Source organism: Psittacula echo (genome assembly GCF_963264785.1).
Source record: "Psittacula echo genome assembly, chromosome: 6".
NCBI classification, from domain to species: Eukaryota; Metazoa; Chordata; class Aves; order Psittaciformes; family Psittacidae; genus Psittacula; species Psittacula echo.
The window spans coordinates 29,133,967-29,156,669 of NC_137743.1; the positions used below are offsets into that span (position 1 = coordinate 29,133,967).

Sequence of the window (22,703 nt, forward strand, 5' to 3'; positions counted from 1 at the left end):
AGGTGTTTGTTTCAATGCCACATGATACATCGCAGAGTTAGTTTTACAATCAGGTTCAAGAACTTATACATTAATAGATTAAAATCCGGTAAATTACTGGGCTGAAAAATGTCCTCAGAGTGAAATCATTCAAAAACTTCCTCTTCTAGCAGGGCCCCAGATGGGGTGGTACTAGCTCAGTACTAACAGTTCTCTTAACAAACATTTGTGGATTACCCAAAGATTATAAAATTAGTAATTACCAGCGATGTCAATGCCTCACTATACATAGTGATATATGCTAGGATGGTAGGCAAACTGGACCCAACAAGCACAACACATTTTTGTGAGGTTTTGTTAATTTATGCATTAAAGAACAAGGGACAAAAAGGCTCTGCGCATAGACTGGAAGATTATATCCCAAGACTAGCAACTGTGAAAAGGATTTAGTGGTCACCGTGGCTAGGCAATGCTGCATCATCTCCTACGGCAGAAGAGCTTATGAGACTGCCACATATATGAACAGAGGAAGGTGAATAAGAAGTAGAAGACTGTTTTAATCATACTCAGGCATTAGAGAGATTGACAACGGAATACAGGTGAAAAATTTGAGTGTGCAGAAAACAGACAAAAAATATTCAAGGGCTGTAGAAAAATGACTTAGAGAAAGAGGCTTGGAGAACTTAGCTTTTTACTTTATCAAAAAGTCTAAGTACTGAATTGACAAGAGTATATAAGTGCCTTTGTAAAAAATAAATACTGGTAACTAAAGGGCTCTTTAATCTAGCACAGAAGGGCAAAATGAAACCCAGCTGCTCAAAACTAAAGCCAGATCCAAAGGAGAAATAAAGTACAAATTGTTAACAGGGAAGGTGATCTGCCATTAGAACAAGCCAGCAAAGCACATTGTCAGCCCATTTGCTTCAGGCCTTCACTTCAAAATTTTTTGCCTTCCTTAAAAAGGTTCAGCAGTCAAACACAGGTTACTGAGTTCAGTTTTGGAATAGGCAGGTGAAATTTGTGGTCAGAGCTACACAAGGTGTCAGAAGAAATGGTACCTTCTAACCTTAAATCTATATTTCTCATCTTCCTCTTCTCTGGGCAATAGGTACTCAAATGTGAGGTAACCATCATGCCATAATAATTATACTTCTGTGATACGCATTTTGTGGCTTTTATTCTTGCACTTCTAAATTTCCTTAAGTAAAAGCTCTAAGCATTTTAGAGTTCTTTCTAAGCAGCAGGAAGAATCTGATTTAGAGACTCAAGAGGCAATGAAAGGGGAAAAAGGCATTTTAATACACTAGGTGGCTTGGAAAACCTCACCCTAAAATACATACATTATTAAATGGGCAAGGAAAATGGACCAGTCATATAACTTACGCAAACTACATGTCCCCCTGGAGACCAGTAACGAGTGGTGTCCCTCAGGGATCTGTGTTGGGACCGGTCTTGTTCAACATCTTTGTCGGTGACATGGACAGTGGGATTGAGTGCGCCCTCAGCAAGTTTGCTGATGACACCAAGCTGTGTGGTTCGGTTGATACGCCGGAGGGAAGGGATGCCATCCAGAGGGACCTTGACATGCTTGTGAGGTGGGCTGATGCCAACCTGATGAAGTTTAACCATGCCAAGTGCAAGGTCCTACACCTGGGTCGGAGCAATCCCAGGCACGGCTACAGGTTGGACAGAGAAGAGATTCAGAGCAGCCCTGCAGAGAAGGACTTGGGGGTGTTGGTCGATGAGAAAATGAACATGAGCCGGCTTCAGTGTGCACTCACAGCCCAGAAAGCCAACCGTATCCTGGGCTGCATCAAAAGGAGCGTGACCAGCAGATCGAAGGAGGTGATCCTGCCCCTCTGCTCTCCTGAGACCTCACTTGGAGTATTGTGTGCAGTTCTGGTGTCCTCAACATAAAAAGGACATGGAACTGTTGGAACAAGTCCAGAGGAGGGCCACGAGGATGATCAGGGGACTGGAGCACCTCCCGTATGAAGATAGGCTGAGGAAGTTGGGGCTGTTCAGCCTGGAGAAGAGAAGGCTGCGTGGAGAACTCATAGCAGTCTCCCAGTATTTAAAGGGGGCCTACAAGGATGCTGAGGATGGACTCTTCATTAGGGACTGTAGTGACAGGACAAGGGGTAATGGGTTCAAACTTAAACATGGGAAGTTTAGATTGGATATAAGGAAGAAATTCTTTACTGAGAGGGTGGTGAGGCACTGGAATGGGTTGCCCAAGGAAGTTGTGAATGCTCCATCCCTGGCAGTGTTCAAGGCCAGGTTGGACAGAGCCTTGGGCGACATGGTCTACTGTGAGGCGTCTCTGCCCACAGCAGGAAGTTGGAACTAGATGATCTTAAAGTCCTTTCCAACCCTAACTATTCTATGATTCTATCACAATCAACATAAACTCAGCTGTTCAAAGCATTAGCCTCATGACAGTTTTGGCAAACCCTGTGGTGTGAGGAGGCAGCAGCAGAGATGATATTCAGACCATTGCTTTCTTTTGGCATGACAATAAAAAAGATAAATTGAAATTATTCTAGAATTTGTTCTGTCTAATGCATGGCTTTACCCAAGAGTTGACAAAATAATTCTAGGTTATAAATTAAAGTTCTTCATGAACAATAGGATACAATTTAAGTCTTACAAACTTTATAATGGGAGAAAAGAGAAAATTCTTTCTTTACATATTTTGAAGTACAAAGACTACAAATTCCAAAAATCCTCATGTCTTGCGTTTCAGAGTTTTTTAGTTTTGTCCAACTTCTATTGGGTTCTTCTTTTCATGGCAGGCCCTGTTTGGGGGCCTAACCATTTTTTGTCCATGGTGTTTTCCTGCACAATGTAGATCCTACACGAAACTCTAACAGATGTTCTATACTACTATGCTCTACAGCTACATGAAGCAAATTGGTTCCAAAGTTCAAGATAGCATTTTTACATATATACCAGTTAATACAGTAACCATGTAAAGGTTATTACATAAAATGAACGTGGTCAATGGAAGATCATATAATCTGTGTTTGAAGCACTGAACTGGAACTTGGCAGTATTGCAGCATTCTGGGCCAGCCACACAATGACTTGCTGCTTGACTGTCCATGTCTAAGCAAAGATCGTGCTTATCATCCCTTATCCTTTGTCCAGCTCCTTTGGTTTAGGCTGAGAACTGCTTGTGGTGAAGTATTAAAGACAACAGGACACCCTCTCAGCTGAGGCCTGAAGATTTTTTAAAAGTATTAACATCACATTTGAAAAATCAATATAATTCCTGCTTTAGATGGCTTTGCTTTAGCTTCTCAGAAGAGGGGCAGAAAGGACTTTGGATCAGAAATGCCTGCAAACTCTGAACCTCCAGGACAGCATGCATTTATTCAAGCAATTCTTACTTCAATCTGGAGTTTAGAGACTGCACCTGCCTCCAGAGGAGTTCTGATATTGCACTTGACCAGACTGCCGTGCACTAGCAGATTCAATTCTCATGTTCCAGAGAATTAAACAAAGATGAACTCTAACTGCAAACAAGCATTGAAGCCCACACGGCCAAATGCCAGCAGCTCATTGCTGAGTACCTAGACTAAGCCAACCTGCCCCACCTCAGACCCCACTGCAAGATGTTACCCCTGGCTTGACACCACTTTGCCCCTTGATGTGTCAAAAATTATGTCCTCTCCAGCAGTGAAATCACCTTTAAATTTCAGGCAGAGCAAGTCTAGTAACTTGGACAGGGGGCCTTTGAAATGGCTAGCTCAGTGGTGCTTATACACTTCTATTGGTAGATCTGAACTGCTGAAAATTTACAAGCTCAAGCTGGTGTTAGATGTTCCCTGTGTGGATTTCACATGATGCAAATAAATTTACCCATAGCATCATTGTAGCAAAGAAAAACTTACCTCTGTTTTACCTTTACTTTGACAGGACCTCCTGGTGTCTTCATCTGAACCCCATGCTGTTGCCTGAGAAACCAAAATGCACAAGTCACATGATATTGCCATCAACCACCATGTCTGGAGACTCCCAAAACAAGAGCAAGTATCTCCAGCCAATTTACACAGCCCAATTTAAAAGCAGTATTGTGACAGTAAACATGTATCTCGCTCCTACTGTGCTCACAGTGCACACAAATGATAAATAGATGAGAAGTCCAGAGACAGAAGCAACTGGAATATAACAGAGGACAGACTTTAATTTACATGTAAATGCAACTTCTGATCATTATTCAATTGGAAGGTCCAAGACAAGCCCCACACACATTCTTTTCAAAGAGAACAGTGCTATATAAAACCACCAGCTTTCATCATTATTACCTTCATTAAAACCTTCCCTACAGCAAAGCCCAGTAGTTCTGCACAAATCTGCTGGTCTCCTTAAATTTACCCACAAGATTATCACCTTTCAAGTAATCCTGCTGCAAAGTAAGCTGGATAAAACAACTGGGAGTTGACAGTTGAAACTTGGAGAGACATGGAGCAGGGAGAAAGGCTGGATGGTGATTTGTGACACCAGACAAGTTGAGTCAGATCCTGAGATGGATTAAAACGCATTAGGGCTGAGGGCAGTATTAACTGGGGGCTGAGAGCATGTGGGATCCCTATTGGCTCTAACTGCTTTGGAGCAAAGAGGCCCCTTCCTTCACAAGAAAAGTCAAGACCAGTAAAGCTGCATCAGAGAGAACTTTCAGATATAAAATATTCAGCAACATACCCAACTATTCAGTGCCCTCTGCAATTTTCCTCCCTTCAGCAACTTTTATAAAATAGTTTTAAGAGATCCAGGCAAGTATTGTTAGCTGGAGGTGAAAATACACATAAACATCCATACTATACATAACACATCACTCTGAATACAAGAAAAATAGCTGTGTTACACAGGGAAGGGCCAGGATCACAAAGTTCAGATACAAACCCAAAGCTCCCCAAAAAGAGCCAGGATTTCTTTTTTTTTTTTTTTTTCCCTCTCCCCCAGTCCATTACCAGCACAGGAAATGGCTTCCAAGTTCAGTCTGGATCTGAACTCGTCTTGAACCTTCTCACTGCAGCCAATATATTTTTTAAACACTGGGCTTCCATAGAAATTATCCCCTCGACACATGCTAAATCCTGGATTTTGTAGGAGAAAGAAGGGAGATCACTAAGAAGAGGGGATGAATTTTCCCATACCCTGAGCTCAGGTCCATGAAGACATCCACTCAGAGCAGTAAGAAATGCCACCACCCAGGAAATGCATTTATATACAACATTTGGGAAGGGATATTTCTACCTCATTTACACCAAAATAAAAAAAAAAAAGAAAGAAAAAAAAGAAAAAAGGTACATTCTCCATTATCTGAGCATTCAATTCAATTTGGCTTGAAGTAAGAATTCATGAGCACAGGCAAAGATCTGGTGGGAGAAGGGAAGAGCACAGATCTTTCCCTGGGAGTTGCTTGAGAAATACTTCCCATGTACTGCAGTCCAATTCAGGCTGAAGGCCAAAAGCTTGTGCCTCAGAAGTGTTTTTGTGAGAGCTGGGGTAAGACCTTGCTAGAAAGGATCATCTAGCCATATCCTGAGAGAGGATGTCACTGAATGAGAGAGCCATCACAGGACAGTAAGGAATTTTGACTGGAGACTCCCAGAAGCACTTGACATCTGCAAAACTGCGCAGCAGCATTTTGATCCCGAGTCTCAAATCTAGCCCATATTCACCTAACCACAGTACCCCTGCACTTTGCATCAAGTTTTGACAACCTTAATGCAAAAAAAAAAAAAAAAAAAAAAAAAGAAAGGCAGAAAAGAGACCTCTTATTAGGCGGCTCCTCTTCCCATTTCAAAAACAGAGACAGAGCACTCCTATTATACAGCCCAGTTTACCTTAACAGTGCTTGACAGGACAAAATGAAAACAAAAATTGTTGGTTACTTCCACAATCAATGCTGCTTCCCTGCAAAAACTCTGGGTCTTTTAGGATTGCAGCAACACAACAGAGAAGAATTTGGCCTCAGGGAACACCTAGCCTTTCCTGCCAGACATCTGCACTGCAGACCTTTGGGGCATGCTGTAAGCATAGCTCGCCTCAAAGCACTGGTCCCCTCCAGCTGTGTTGATGCCTAAGTAGCTGGGGGTTTTTTATTAGGTAGCAATGCCCTTCAGCTTTCTGAAACACTACCTTGATGACTTTAGTGGTAACTGAAGTTCTTGGTGATGACCCAAATTATAGCAACATGTTGTTTGTGACTGCACCACTAGTCAGGGTGCACTTCATTAGAGCTAAGAGGATAATTAAGCAATATGGCAATGCAGAGCATGTTTTACAAGTCCTACACATCTTTGATAGGACAGGGAGGAGCTACTTTGAGGGCTGCTGAGTAACCCAAATGACCTCTGGTGGCTCAAAGAAAATATTTACAACCCTGCACAGCAGAACATCTTGTAAATAATAAAAATATAATTACAAAGCCAAGAAGCTAACGTGTGTTTGAATAATTGTATTGCCTGCGACATATGACTATGCACCCACCACCGAGCTACAGTGTATGCAAGTCCTCCCAGGAGCCCACACAGATCTGTGATCATGGCTTGGGCGTTGAACCTGGTAAGAGGTCCTGGCAGGCTCAGATCTCTGAGCCTGGGGCTTTCAGATGCAATTTCCAGCATTGTTTGGTTTCTTTACATGACTAATCAGCTGTCTTTTCAGATCAAAATATCCCGCTCTTCTCATCTCTGTTGTCTTGGGCTTCTCTATGCAAACTCCCTGGTTAATGCTGGTGCTCCACTCACTGGTATGTCCAAGCCAAGCCCCTCCTTTCCAGATGAAATCTTTTTACTATGCCTTTGGTTCATTTTTCCACAGTATCAAACTACATCCCGGACATTTGACAGAGAAATCTTCAGAAACATCTCTCTCTTCTGGAGGAACGGCATGGGTCATAGAAAACTGCCTGGATGAAGATGTGACAAACCTGGGAGCAAGGCTTCATACAAATACAGGACAGTATGTGCTTTCTCCTAACTGCTTTCCTACTTGCTGTGTGCTTAAGCAACCAAGCAAACACTTCTTTAGGCTGTCCATATATAAGCAATTCCTCCCCTTACATCCTTACCAAGAGCACTCCAGCTAGCTCCTCATGCTACCTTCTTACAAGCTCTCCACCATCTCTTCCCTGCTGCATTTCCAGAAGAAATGCAATTTCTAACAGTGTTCCCAAACACTTGAAGACCTCCTGTACAACTGCATGGCTTATGTGCAGAATGGGGGAACACCAAATTCATATACCATACGAATGAAACAACCAGCTCAGGGCTGCAGCTGCTTTGTAAGACTAGAGCCATGCAAACCACAAGCAGGACTGCCCAGCCAGCTGTCCAGACAGGCCTGCGAGTACTGGCAACCTTGCTCCTGAACTGAAAATGCAATGAAACATGGTTTCCTTCAGCCTATTTTCATGGGCAGCTGGTTCTTCACATCTCTGTTTCTGTTCTTGAGTTCTATACAGGCAGATTTTCTCAAAGAGTTTGTGTGTTATTTATGCATCTTTAGCCACATGAAGGAGAACCATCAAAGGAGAGTCATGTGCACAGCCACATGCACCTGGCGCCACACTGCTCAACTAGAAATTAACAGAAATGAGCCACAATGGTTAAGCTCAGTGCGTATCTAAATATTCAGATGTCACACTCAGAAAGAACTGATGTCTCCTCTAACAAATGATGATCATGGTGTGCTCCCATTTCAGACTGCTCTAGAAATTCTAGCTCGTCATGTGCTGTCAAATCAGTTATACAGCACGCACTGCTGCAAGAAGTTTTCTAGGTACATTTATTTAATCATCTGTACATCCCAATGTCAGCATCCAAAGTACCTGCCTGTGACTAGTAAATCCCATTATCAATAGGATACAATAGCATTTGTGCATCCTCAAATGCTGATGTGAAAATCTCTTTGGCTTCTATGGACCAGCTTTTACATTCAGGCCAGCAATTTATAATTACTTCAAACACCACATATGGATTGATTAAGCATACACTAGTCCCTGCACTGTACTTGCACAACAGAGGTTTGTAGGTTTTTGCGCAAAATGAGAACATTGCTTTAAAACTGGAAAGTGAAGCCTGGAAGAGAATAGGTCATACACATATTTATCAGGTAAATTAAACCCTTCTTTTATTACAAACCTATCCATCTGATACCAACCTCACTTCCATTAAGTAAGTACTTTGTGCAAGCTACATAGATGCAGCCAGACCTAGAATTATGTTGTTCTCTCCTGTTAAGGGGGGAAAAAAGTGGAATACTAGAGTGTACATTTTGTATGTTTGGAAGGAGCTAAAAAAAACCCCACATAAAGGCTTACTGCAAAAAAACCCCAAAATCCCCACCAAAACCCCACTAGGGACTGATTCTGTGAAATGCTCTGGATTTTCTAAAAGTACTGAGCTCCTCAGGTTTCTGCTAACGTCAGCAGGAGCAGAAGTAGCACCTCATGTCCCCGGCTTGGGTCTGCAGGGATTGCTAAAGGCAGTAGCTTCCATTTCCATCAACCTTTCACAGTGCCCACAGGAGACTTCTCAATCTGCCCACGGAGTAAGAGCTGATTTTGGTTTTCTGCTTGTGTGGTGCATGACACCCTGAGCAGAGTGTGCCAGTCACATCACCCCTTTGCTGAGTTACGCACGAGGAAGGAGGGCAGGAGGTGTTCTGATATGACAGTTACTGTGCACTGGAGACCTGAGCTGGCAGTGTAATTTCTTTGCCTGTGTATTTATTTACATCTTCCTTTCAAGTAACTGTACCAGGCACTAGTATGTTCAGAGAAATGAACCTCTGGAAGAAAACAAAATACTTGCTTTGAAGGCAGCTTCCTGCATTCTTTATACAGGCCCCAAATCTCTGCATTTCTTGTATGTATTTACAAATATTTTTTTAATCAGCTTATTTCATAGCAAGGTATGGAAACTTTTCTCCAAGTCTAGGGAGAAAGGACCATGGAGGGACCATGTTTCTGCATTGTATTTGATATCTTCTAAATGTTTACATACCCTACCTGTCCAGTTTAGTTTAACCACATGCTTAAGGACTTTGCTAAATTGGGGTGCAGACCAAATCCTTCACGCAGTGGCTGCTCAGAAACCAGTTCATTCATCTAGAAGATGTCAGACCCCATCTTTTCATCAATACTGATGAACAGATTTCAGACCTCTAAAATACCACCCATAGATTCTTGCTGATAATGGAAAATACATTTTATAAGTTTATTTCTCTGTTTCTATATACTTTGCAGTCTCCATACAAGACAGCTCCAGTGTAAATCTACTTTTCCCTGAGCAAATTCTATAGCATTTAAAAGAAATTAATACGTGCAGGGTCTTACAGCACTTAGAAGAAAAAAATCTTTGAAAGAAGTTCTATAGGCTGGATGTGAAAGCCCATGAAAAGGTTCTTGTTTAACTTCAGCTTCTATGGTGTGTACTGTAAAAACATTTCTATAACACTAGCTATTTCTTCCCTATTAAATCCTCTAGGACTTCTCCATAAAGACTTGCTGCCTCAGTCTAAAAGTGGAAAGTTAAATTCCCTTTTCCAGCATTAGCTTTCTTCCCAAGGACAAGGCACATATATTATAAATAATATCTCATTGAAATCTAACTTCTTAATAATAAAGCACAGTAGCTAATACCCTAGAGGCCATTTCTGAAGTTCCAACACTGGTAATTTATTAAAACTGTGATAAACATGTCTGATAAACAGATAACTAATACTGAAAGAACATAATTCCAAGCTTCAATAAATAGTTCTGCTACATACTGCAGTACACAAATTACAGATCACTGCTGTGTGCAGTGACAGGTTTGAGGAATGATCACAGGATTCAGTCAATTCATTGCAGGGAGAGGAGAGGGCTTGGATGAAGGGAATTGCACTGTTTGTTATCAAACTATTAATTGATTTCCCTTAAAATTTCCTTCGAGATGTGGTAAAATTCAAGCTGTTTGCTTCATTTAAATGAAGCACCCATAGTGCCTGTCCACAGCCTGGCCCAGTTGCATGGCTTTTCTGGAGTTGCTGTACAGTAAGTCTGCTGGAGAAGACCTTGAAATGTCACACTTAGAAGATGGAGGTTGATGAACATTTAAAACAAATCCACCACTGAGTTCCAGTCCCCATAGTCTTAATCTCTGAATCAGACCTTCTCTCTATAAACAAAAATCTTACTATACTGGGACTAATTTTGGCCTGCATTTATTGGCTGCTGAACACAATTGCTCACTCTGTTCATGCCAGAGCAGAGGTGGATGCTACATACAGACATAGTAAAGACAGAACTATTCATCAGGAAGAAGGACTTACTCATTTTAACAACAGATCTTTAACTGAGTTCCAAATAGTACTGTCTTTGGATATTCACATTTCTCTGTCTTATCACATCTTTACAAAAAGAAATGCAACAGTCTGAGGGAAGTTCCTCTGCCCTGGCTCACCTATTGTACAAAAAAAAATCACAGAAATAGTGTACATCTGCACTCAGCAGACAGGGAGGAGAGTTCCTAGGAGGACTGAATACATTCTCTTTGTTATTTCATTCTAAAGCCTCACTGATTTAGAATCATTTCTTCCACCTTCTGTTTTCAGACTGTATGCATGCACACCCAGATGGAGCATCACTGCAACTCCCAGCAGAACAGGGCCTTGGCCTGCAGGTATGGGAGCTCTACTTTCTTTGATCAAGTTATCCCAGCGCAGTGAACTACATCAGCTGAGTCATGGTAACCCACTATGTTCATGGTCCTCTCTTAACCTCAGATGCAGTTTTCCTCCTGCACAGACAGCACATTCATCCCAGCAAGCCCTCTGCAAGCAGTAAGTGGATAAACTCCTGTACCTCTGAAGTGTGTCTGTGCCTACAGAGACAACCTGTTTTCAGCTGCGTATGTTAGTTTTCAAGGGAAAGTTTTCAGCTACTTTGAGTTCTTCTTGCATGGTCAATGCTACTGATTTTTTCCCTTTCACAGCTTCAGAATCCCTTGTTATTTACTTGTATTACAGAAGCACGTAGAGACATGAACTGAGATTGTGACCCCATAGCTCTAGGAAATATATAAACATGCTGGGGGAGAGAATTTCTGTCTGAGAGCACTTACAAGTTAAACAGACAACACAGGCACATGGGAGGAAAGGAGAACCAGCAGCATAGGTCAACTGGATAGGAAAAGCCACTGAGCATGTCAGAAGCAGAGATGAGCACTGAACTTTACTCTCTTGAGGACTAAAAACTTCCCTGTCCAGCACAAAATGAGTTCTTAGTATCTATTTGCTACTATCACAAAATGCATCCACTGAATCAGTGGTGCACAGAAGGAGCAGGTTTAAGGATTAGAACAATGGGCAAGATGCCACACACTCTGCTCTCTTTTTCTGACATTTTAGGGCAAGGCCACAGTCTCATGCACAAGAACAAATTTGAATTTTGGTGCCTCCAACTTCCATTTGTCCTGCAGGAGACTCCATTAAACAACACAAGGTCTGTAAATCAGACACTCCTCTCTCTCTACAGTGTCAGGTAGGAATTTACAACTGCAGATCATGCATTTCCTTATCTAAAAGGAGCATTGTATAGACTTAACAGATCACGCTTTCTACAGTGTACCCAAATGGAAAGCAGTGTACAAGGTTTTACTATTAAAGACAATTTTCTAAAGCTTTAGTAAAGAACATTTGATACCAAGTACTAAACCTAGCGTGGTGTTTTCTAAGATAAACAATAGTTACATCCAGGTTACAACCTGTACTTTTTTCAGCTCTTCGGGAATTTTAGTGTACAAAGGGCAACTTACAGTGGAGCAGCCAGCTCAACCTTGAAGAAGTACTGTGAAATTAAAATCCATATTTGGAGCAAGCAGATTAACTTGCCAGTTTTTTCAGCAGACTTTCTGCAACCCTTGTGTAAAATTTTAGTAACTTAAGCTGAATTCCACACAAAGGAGAACTTGAGCTTTTTTTTTTCACAGGTTTTTTTTACAGGCCTGTGCAGGTATAGCCTTGCCAAAATGTATTACAAACAATGCGTAATAGTATCGGAGGCATCAGGTAGCGGATGGTGGAGCACCAAGGGCAACAGAGCATAGCCACAAAATAGGGAAAGGTCATGGCTTATCAGCTGCACAACTCACTGTGAGGTTTTCATAAACAGAGGAGTTTATCAAGGACAGGATTCTCCTGAGACACAAAGGGGACTCATGGGAGAAAGCAAGAGGAGAAGGCACATTAACCAAGTGGGAGAGAGAGGTGCTGGCTTCATCAGCTGCTTCAAAGTGGGGTGAGCCTCTTACGGGAAGTGATAAGTAAGTCTGTGAAAGACCCTTAAAATTAATACAAGCACTAATCATAGAATACCAGGTTGGAAGGGAAAGGGACCTCAAGGATCATCTGGTCCAACCTTTCTTGGCAAAGCATGACCTAGACTAGATAGCTTAACACCCTGCCCAGTTGAATTTTACAAGTGTCCATTCCTAATGTAACACAACAAGAATATGCAGAAAGAGAGGGGAATCAAAGGAAGGTGCTAAGATACTGGTGATCCAGCAACACAAGTAGCTATGGATGTGACACTATACCTGAACAGAAGGGCTTGCAGAAGCCAGGAATGATGCTCAGATAACAGATTTTAGCATCAGATTGGATTGCAGTGCTGTCCGTAAGGGTATATAAAAGGAGTATATGCTCTTCTGTGGCTATATGCTGAGCTTTGACAGCTACATACAGCAGTGTTAGATGAACACACCAACATGACACTTTGGAAGAAAGATACAGCTCTGGGGAAAAGAGATAAAGATGGCATTGGATTTTTCTTTCCACAGTCTAGTGTTTGTATTTTTATCGTTCTCTCTGAAGAAAATGCCAGTATGTGACAATGATTTCATTTTGCTGATATTCTACTTCATTTTGTTTGAAAGTGCTTAACACTGCACTGATTTAGTTGCAAGAGACTTAATCCATCAAGTGTGAAAAAGCATGGGCAGGGCCAAATGCAAATTGATAGTCTGAGTTAACTGGATGTTTGGCATGCTAGTAAAAAAAGACCTTAAATCTCTCACCTCTAGCCAGTTCAGAATGAATGACAACATCCAGAACCAGACAATAGCACAGGGGATGCTAAGGAAGGGTGAGTTACAGTGTTACCTATTGCTGAAGAGCAAAAGAATACAGAAACTGAGACAAGACTTCCAGCATACTGGGTAATTAACAGCCACTGTGGAATTTGGTTTCTTGCCATGTCACATTCAGTTAATAGCTTATGACAACAAACATTTACTAAATGTACTGGAGATGACAGAGACATAAGATTATATGATAAATCAATAACTAAATCAAGAGGCTAAAATACACTGAGACAAAAATTATTAAAGAAAAATTCAGCTGCAGTCAAGCACACGTTGGAAAAATAAGGTCAGCCAATGCACATGCAGGTGCAGTTCACACTGGCCAGGTGGACACCACACAGTACTATTTCTCACAACACCGGCACTGTTTATTCTGTAAAGAACAGGTTTTGTTGTGGTTTTTTGCTTTGTTTTTGTTTTTATTTCAGTTCCTACAAACAAGGTCCAACAAGATATTTCTAAGAAGCAAACCCATGAACAGAGTCACAGCAATGGTTGCCCTTGATAAAGGGAAGGCAATTCTTCCTTCAAGGCTCTTCTACCGCCAAAATATGTCCACTGCCACCCCTTTATGTTCTTTGGCAAAGTCGCCATTCAGAACTAAATCCCTCCTTCCTCTTTGTGGGCCCCACTGAAGGATGTGACAAGACTTCTAAGCAGCCTCTTCTTACTGTTTTGCACAATGATTTCTGGAGTAGGAGGTTCAGAAACCCTTCCAATGGACCAGCCCATATTCAGTACAAAATCAATTTACCATGGCTATAGTCTCCTTTGTATTTCTGCATCAAGCAAGGAGATTTCATTCTGCTTCATTTTTCTGCTCTGGGTTTCCTTAGCATTGTGCTTCTTTGAAGCCCACTGCTATGTAGAGATGATAAGGGTTTTCCACCATACATTTTTCTGTGTTCCCTGATCCCCTGCTTCTGACACGGATTGGACAAATTCTGCATAGTCAACAGAGTGCTTTTTTGTGCACCCACATTAAGAGTTTAGCTATGAAAAGCAATCTTTCCATATATGCTTCAAACTAAAAATGTAATCACTGAAGTACATGTGAAACCTCTGTGTATTATCAGCTTTCTAAAGCAGGAAAGTCTTGCATTCTTTATTACTTTCCAGGTTACATCACTGAATATACTTGTTCAGCATTTATTTGTTTGCTTTGAGAAGGAGCGAAAATAAGTTTGAGGAAATGCTCAACTTGGATCTGGTTCTCCCAACAATTAGGCTGAAATTCAGGAATCAAAATCAGCACATCCTGCAGTATTAAAGAGACTAATGAAGAACTCAAGATGACATTTTCACTGTTCTCTGCCTCCTATTTTTCTTTAGGGAGACCACATCTATTGCTTTAAGGAGGGCCTAATACTCTTTCAGATGACAAACATTGCAATATATTCTTATTAAAATTGTGTAGAGTTTGAACATGGTTTGAGTCCTGTCTTGGTTTGAAAAAGGTGGCAGTGCACAATTAAACAAAAAAATGTGCATGTGATTTAATTTATCCTATCAACATTCTTTTCTGGTTGTGCACTTAAGCTTGGTGTACTGCAACTAAAAAGGAAAAAGAAAAAGGCACTGGAAATCTTTAATTAAGTGAAAGATGCATTATTGAGACCAAATGAAGTCTTTGAGATTAATTAGCCAAGTCCAGTTTCATTGAAGCAAGACAGACTGGGAAAGTTTTGTAAGGCAGGCTGAAAACAGAGATCCTGCCTGAGCCTGCCTGTACCACAGGAACTTAAGTGAAACCAGACTCTCCCTGCTGCTTTTCCTAATTTTAAAGTAATAGTTTTCAAACTTTGAGAATATGGGCAAAAAATCCTAAACCCTCAGCTGAAAAATAAGCCTCTGTACTTTCCCTATTAAAGTCAGCAGTTTTATATCTGAATTTCCATTTGTTTTGCATACCTATAGAAAGGATCCAGACCCCTGTTCCTAGACACCAGGGTTTTGATATGTGCTGCAGAAGCACACAGAATACTCAGCTGCACTCTGCTAGGCATTTCTGCTCAAAATTTAATGGCAATTCTTGCCCCAGTGAGCCTGAATCCTAGGGTTAAGGTGAAAGACAACATGCGGCTGCAAAAAAACATGCAGAAAGAACAAGAGTGGGTGGTGAGATGAGTAATGTTTGCAATCAGGGAGTACACATGGTGCACAGGCAAGTGTGGTGCAAGCTTCCCAGGACAGATTTTGGCAGCACACCTAGATTTTGACCTTTAGACTCTGGCTTCTATGGGGCTTGGTGCTCAGCATTTCTGATAAATCACTAATCACCAAGAGTAAGTAGAACCTTTCAGGTGTTACCAGGCTGGGCTGGAAAAGGAAATCAGTGATGAAATGTCTTGCATGCTTCATAAAACAGATTTTAGGGGTTTTTTATTGTTCTATAGCTACATTGTGCATTACATATATGCTTTCCTCTGCCAGGTGCCTAACGCTCTTGATAAGCTAATTACAGCCTTCTGCTTATTTCATGTCAAGCTTAACTCCCCAGTCTGAGCCTAGCCTGCAGTTCTGGCACATTTTTTCCTCAATCTGAGACCATCTGTGCGCCATCAGCAAGGAACACTTAAATACAGAGAAACCAAAGAACCAACAGTGTTGAATTCCCCATCTGATGGCCTCAGCTCCTCTCCCCAGCATTTCCAATTAAGTGGGAAGCCAACATCCATCCAGTGCTAAATATACTGAAAGGATCTGAGCAGGATACAGTTATCTACGGGTGCAGCAACACTTTACAGTGGTCAGTGGGGAAACGACAACCCAAAAGGACCTGAATCTCTCCATCTCTTTACATCTTTAAATCAAAAGCTTCACATCTTAAATACCACCACATCACCAGCAATACATGCTGTGGTTGAGGCAGCACTTGATCAATGTAAATCAACTACTTGTCTCAGAAGCACAAGGAGTCTGGGAAAAAAGCAATGGGGTTGATTTATCAAGGATTCAAAAGATACTTCTCAAGTCTTATGTTTATTGCTGCAAAATGGAAATGCATGACAGTTTAAATCAGAACTGGACTGCAGCATTAGGTAAGATGGCTCTCTGCCCCTGTCCCACCACCAAAACTTCAAGTATTTCTAACCTCCACTGTCCCCTTGCTGCCCAGCCCAGCTGAACACAGCCCCTGCCTGCTGCTGCTGTAAGCAGCCAGAGCCCCACCGCTGTGAAGAGCACCAATTCGCCTAGCTTCCTCCTAAGGCTGGGAAACAGATGACTTCAGACTCCCTGCTTGGTCTGTCACAGTTTGCCTTGCTTCTGCCTCCTCTTTTCCAACACCAGACGTCAGCACCTGATGCCATAGTGAGCTCTGCCAAGCTTCATCTCAACAAGGAATTTATTTGCTCCTTCTGCAAAGATGACTCTGATGCGGTGTCTTTCATTCCTCCCTCCCAGCTCCTCTGCTCTGTTCACCAGTCTGCACTCTTCTGCCAACCCAGGATTTATTTTCCAATTTCCTTCAGTTTGAGTCCTGCCCTTACATTCCCCCTGCCACCTGGCTCTTCCCTCACCTCCCTTCAAGCACGCTTGCATTTGATCTCTACCAAGGTCAAAGATTCCACAAATGGGTTTTGAGACTACATCTTATAATTAAGATGAGGGAATACAAAATAATTTTCCAACTGGATTAATACAGCATACTTCTTTGTGCTGCTTCTGACTTTTTTTATTGGCTTTCAAGGCTTTCACATTTATCTTGTATTGGAAAAAAAACCCAATCTTTTTCTTTTTTCTGCCTTGCCTTTAAATCCACAGTAACTGATCTCACAGCAAAAGCTACTAAATTTGTAACAATTATATTAGCCACATACATTTTTTAATGCTGTCACTGTGCTCACCACTATTTTATTTATGAACCATTGATCATTCCTTTCTGCCCCATGCAGCAAAATCCTCTCCCTTTAGGCAACTGCAGTTTGTTTCTTAATACTCTCAGGCTAACTTAAGAACTTTTTTGTCATTCTTAATAAAGCTTAAATCACTTTGAGCAACCTTGCAGCCTATTCAAATGGCTTCAGTCCTGTTATTCCTTTTTCATTACTTATAAGGAATTAAACCACTCTATTCCAAAAAAGTCACAACATACGTTGTCTCCTGTCTGAAGGGATTAATTAATAGTTAATATATGGAATTTGATTTATACTCCTGACAAAAAAAATGTTTCCGATGAAAGCATACTTTTATTAAATACTCCCCCAAATTCTTTCCAATCTGTTCTTTCTTTAATAAATGTACAGAATTATTTGTATCTGTATTTTTACCTGAAGAGATAAATTTTTATTGCATTTTTCTCCTACTAGAAACCCAACTACTTTTTTTTTACATTAGAATTTACATTTAATTTAAGAAGTTTAGAAAAAAGCAGTGAAAAATAAGTAAATTTAAACATGTGGCCATGCTGAAGTTGCTTAAGTGCATACCTAAAAAGTAGAGGTGAAGTGCAAATGTTACAGCTACTATGGCTCAGAATATAACTTTGCAGACTCATGATTCAGGCAAATTAACTATGTTTACAAATGCATATCACTGCATATAATACTTAAGTATTAAACAGAAAGCCATGCATTTCAAGGCAATTCAAAAGGACAAGTATCATTATATCAGCTTCATGTGTAAAGAAAGGAAAGCTCAGACTGGGGAAGGCTACAAACCACCTTACCTCCCTGCAGCTGTCTACAAGTGAGGCAGCTAATCCATGCTGTCCAAACTCTCCTTACAGAGAATGGAGAAAAACATGCAACTTACGAATATCTCCTTCCACTGACTCTCCACATTTGGTCTCCCCAGTCTCAGAATAGCTTAGTCTTTACTCAGTCATGCTACCAATAAAAATGTATCAGATAGCTATAACCACCGTGGGATAACTTCAAGATGGAAGAAACATTTCAGAAACACTTCAATACCTGTAAGACCATTGTTCCAATTGACTTTCAAGCTGTGGCAACACCCAGCAACTCATTTGTACCCACAGGCACATCCCTCACCCTCCTCCAGAAGTACAACTCAACCTTCTTCTCCCATTGTCCATCCATTAGCAGGCAACTCACAGCAGCTGTTGTCTGACATTGTTTAGCTGGAGGTTTGCTACCCCTTCTGCAGTCCTGAAGAAAGGGTTCTGAGCTTGAAAACTCACCATCTTCCTCCAGTCAAGGTGGCTGGAGATGCCATAGGCATAGCCTAGTTTGTGCCTGTTTATTTGTCTATCTTGGCACATGTGTTTTGCTTTCCTTGAGCTCGGCCTGGGGAAGGTAAGTGAAACCTTGGAGGCCAGAGCTCAGAGGCTTTCAAAGGATTCAGGGAAGCTGCACCTGCTATGCTGAGACAGGATCAATGTCCTGTGGGAATGATGAACAAACTGTTCCCATGTCTGCTCCCCAGCTCTGGGTCTCTGGTAACAGCAGTGCAGGCCACATTAGTGACTCTGCTGTGTAGCTCCAGGCTCCAATAATCCCCTTGTATTAGTCATTCAGAACTGTTGCATTTAAAAGAAGCTGTAAAACACACATCAGTTAAACTGTTACTAACAGAGAAAAGTAGGATTATTTATCTAGGGAAAAACACATGCACTGACATGATATGTATTTACAATAGAACAATTCCTTTTTCCTAAGAGCTCAATAGTTGGTTTTAAAGGAAACATGAGGTCATTCATGGGCCCTTTTAGAGAGATGCAAATCAATAAATGGTGATTTTTTAATGCTTTCCTCATAAATGACTGGATGCTACCAAGGTCAAACTTAATCCTGTGCAGAAAGCCAGTACAAGGGACGTGAATCATTTAGATGTCTCTTAAACCCTGCTTTGAAAATAAAATGTAAATATTTCTCTGTACTTTCAGCTTAAAAAAAAATCCTCAAACCCCAAACTGCTGCTTTTTTTATAATAATTGGCCCAGATACTCCATTGTTCATCTTGTAAGATGCAGTCCTTTGTGTTTTCTTCTCCTGCTTCTGACTTCCCAGCATGTGCAGCTCAGCTCCCATGCCAGGGACAGATCAAGGTGTTGGGTCGCAGGTAAGAAGAGCACTTCACTGAGTGCACAGCCCCAAGAGGTGGCAAACTGAAGCACTGGTTGCAGCAGTGTGCCAGGATCTCTCCCCAGGCTCCACTGATTGACAGCTCATCACCTCCACAGACCTGGGCTTGCTGAACACAGGAGAGACTGTGGCAGGTATCTTCTCAGTAGAGCACGAAGCAGAAGCTGGCTGCACGAACCCTGCTTGGCATGTGAAATTCAGTGAAGTCGCTGTTGCCACATCGATTACCCTTAGCAAAGGCGCTGCATAAAACTCATCCTATTTTAGAGCCTTCACTAATGATGGCGCCAGAGCTTCCTAACTGGGACAGAAGCAACTAAGAAATGCTTTCTGTGCCTTGTGGTGAGGCAGCATTTGCAACTAGAGAACAAACCTCTCCCACATCTACAAATACCCCATTTCCCTAAAGTAATAATAATAAAAAAGCAGCAGATTTTTATATAAATCTCAGTTTATAAAAATGTCAGTTTAGCTAAGGTGTGGCCTACAACAAGAGGCTGATTTGCCTCTCAGGAATATCTGCAGAGATGAATTTGTTGACAGCAGCCACAGATCAATGTGTGTGTCAGGGCAGATGACAGCCAGGGTGTAAGGACATGCAGATCCCTGAGACTCTTTTGGAGCTGGTGGAGTGGGAAGCAAGTCAACAGAGAAAAAGGGCTAAACCAGGGCAAACCAAACTACATTTCACAAAGGTAAAGAAACAACATTGGTGGTAAAAAAATGAGAAGTCCAAGGGATATTTTTTTTTCACTTTTTCCCCTCCCCTTTCTAAAGGATGTTTAATGGCCCTGACTGTAACTTGCAAGGAATAAGAACATTAGTCTTCATTCCCTACACATAAAATGCCTGACAGGGTTTTATCAAATAAAGAGCCCAATATGCTACTGTTATCAGTAAGTGACTTCAGCAGCTAATTAAATTCTCAGTTTCTGAATCCTGCTCATAATGTTTGCTGACAAAGACCAAAACCCCTGTAGTAATTTTTGCTTTTATGTGAGTTGAGGCAGGGAAAGAGGGAATGACAATGAACAAATTACTGAGGAAAGCAGGCTGGCAATCCACGGCTGACAGTCATCATGCAAACCTCACTTCAGCATGTAAGCATAACAAGGTAGTTCCCCTCCAGATGTAAATCAGTTCTGTGGCCTTCACTGACTCCAAGAAGGCTGCCCTGCTTAATGCCAAGTATGAATCCAAACAGATACAGTTCCTACACAGGATGTACAACCCTATGCATATGATCCTTCCATGCATGCTTGCATACATACATATGAGAACTTTCTATACCATACCTAAATACTCACTTTAGAGGGCAACTACACTGATCACAAGTACGCAGTGTACTCTGAGCCAGTTTAGCAAATTATATAATTTATATATATAAAATATTATATTTATTATAATATTATTATTTTTTTATTATTTATATTATTATAAAAAAATATTATATATATAAAAAAAAATAAATGAAATGTATTCTTACTCAGTAGATCGTGCAGCATATTCTTAACTCAGGCAGTTCTCAAAGCAAAACAGGCATTTATTTAAAGCTAAACCTGGGATTAAAATCTTTGCGGGCTCTAAATGGACTCCTAAATTGTGTTCCCCCAGACAAAGGGGATGTCATGTTCAAAAATCACTCAATGCTATGTGAGAAGAGATTTGCTTTCTCTGCTCTCTGAATTTCAGCTGATGGGTAACAGCTCCCCGTAGCAAGGAACTGGTGAAGTGTGTCCATGGAGGACAAAGTATGGCCTTCATACATGGTCACCTCCAGTCTGACATGCCCAGTTTTCTTCCCCATCTCCCACTCCAGGTAGAAATTTCTCTCTTAGATAGATCATGGGAGGGGAGACCTAAACTTGAAAGTGGCAGTCTAGCTCTTGATCAGTTCCTTTAAGGAAGGGTGATTCCAGGGAGTAGATTTTATTTGGGAATCTGAAACCATAAGAATAAAAAGCTGAATTTGCCAGAAAGTTTGTTCAGCCAATATAAGCTTTATTATGGAATAGCTTTAAACCTCTAGACTGAGAGTGAGAGATTTTAGGTGTAGCTTTGGAAGGTGATTTATGAATAGATTTATATGTTAATCTGTTAATAAAAACTGTAGCAGACTGATAAAATACGTGACAATCAGAACTCAGCTATGAGCCACATATTAAAGACTGCATCTGCTCTAGTAGAGGTTTTGATTATGTTTTTAAATGAGGGAATGGCATTGGCCTAAAAAAAAAAGAAATCAATGTTTTATCTAGAAATATGTGCCATATGATTCGAAGTTGTATCTGGGAATCTGCAAGAAACAAATAATAAACTGCTTTAAGAAAATGACTTCTGGAAGGTGAAACTTATTCCTGAACATTTCAAAATGGAGTTTCTGCTACGCAGCTCAGTGGTACATAAAGATACGCAAAGTATTCTCACTCTTTCCCAAAATTACTTCCCAAACTGGATTTTAAATTGGATAATAATCCTGACACTCCAAATAGATTGAAGAAATAAATATCTTCAGCAAAGTGGGGCCAGCTTCTGAGCCCTCATAGGTTTGTGCTGCATATAGATGCCTAGTTTCCTCATGATTTTTGAAAGGATATTTTGAAAACTGGGAATGACTCTGGCTCAAGAATATTTCTGCAAGTAACTCTGAAATACAATACTTTTAACTTTTTTTGCTGACAAACAAAATCACAACATTTTATAAGGAAGTGCTATATTCCTATTTCGTATGCTAGCAAAGACCAGGCAGATAAACTGGGCAGATTAACTTTCCCTCAGGAGCCCATGGGCAGAACCAGCAGTACAAATTCGGGCCTTCCAAGCCCCAACTGGTGCCTATCCAGCATCTCTGAGGGATGCAAGATTTATCTGTGCTCCAGGGCTTTGTGAACATATTCTGAATCCTTAAAATTTCCCAGTGAAGTACTTTCACCAGGAAAGATTACTTAAGTAACAATTTGTGCTGTAAACTATATTACTCACTACTTCCCATTGGGTTTGTTTATCATATTTTATTCAACTACGCAAAGAAAAACCAAGTTAAACTCTGCCACCACTCCTCACACTTCTACACGCTTGCAGAGCATGTTTCTCATCAGTACACATAAATGTGACACTACTGAGCCCTAAGTAAGTAGAAAATAATGCATTTAATGCTCTGTTTGATTCAAAGCGCAAAATATGAAACCTGTCCCATTTGTGACATACTGAGGACTGATAGGCAAGTTTTATTATTATTAACTATACCTTGTTGATACATACTGTTGATTTACTAGTGATTATGTCACAGAGATAAAGATCCCTCCAGGGAGCATCAGGGAGGGAGGTGTGTCTTTAGGAGCAGCTGTGCAGTCTAAGAGCTTCTTCTCTGTAGCGGGGATGTTTCTGCTCCTTAGATGGAGGGAAGAATGTCTAGGGTGAAACCATCGTTACTGGAAATGTACTGGATGCGTAGCTACCGTTCATCTGCTACAGGACCATATGGAAATGTTTTGTCCCTGTTTCAGGTTTGAAAAAAAAAATGCCCATTCCAAGGCTCA

The 22,703-nt window shown here is 41.0% G+C and overlaps 1 protein-coding gene across 1 annotated transcript in view; it reads right to left on the minus strand.

Annotated features, from left to right (window-relative positions):
* Positions 1-22,703, minus strand: part of SEMA5B (semaphorin 5B) — a gene marked incomplete at both ends in the record, with an annotated part of 136,047 nt that overhangs the window by 76,802 nt on the left and 36,542 nt on the right. Inside the window, one exon of the mRNA XM_080621298.1 lies at positions 3,875-3,937. Within this exon, the coding sequence (XP_080477424.1) occupies positions 3,875-3,937 (63 nt within the window). The remainder of the gene's footprint in view (positions 1-3,874; positions 3,938-22,703) is intronic.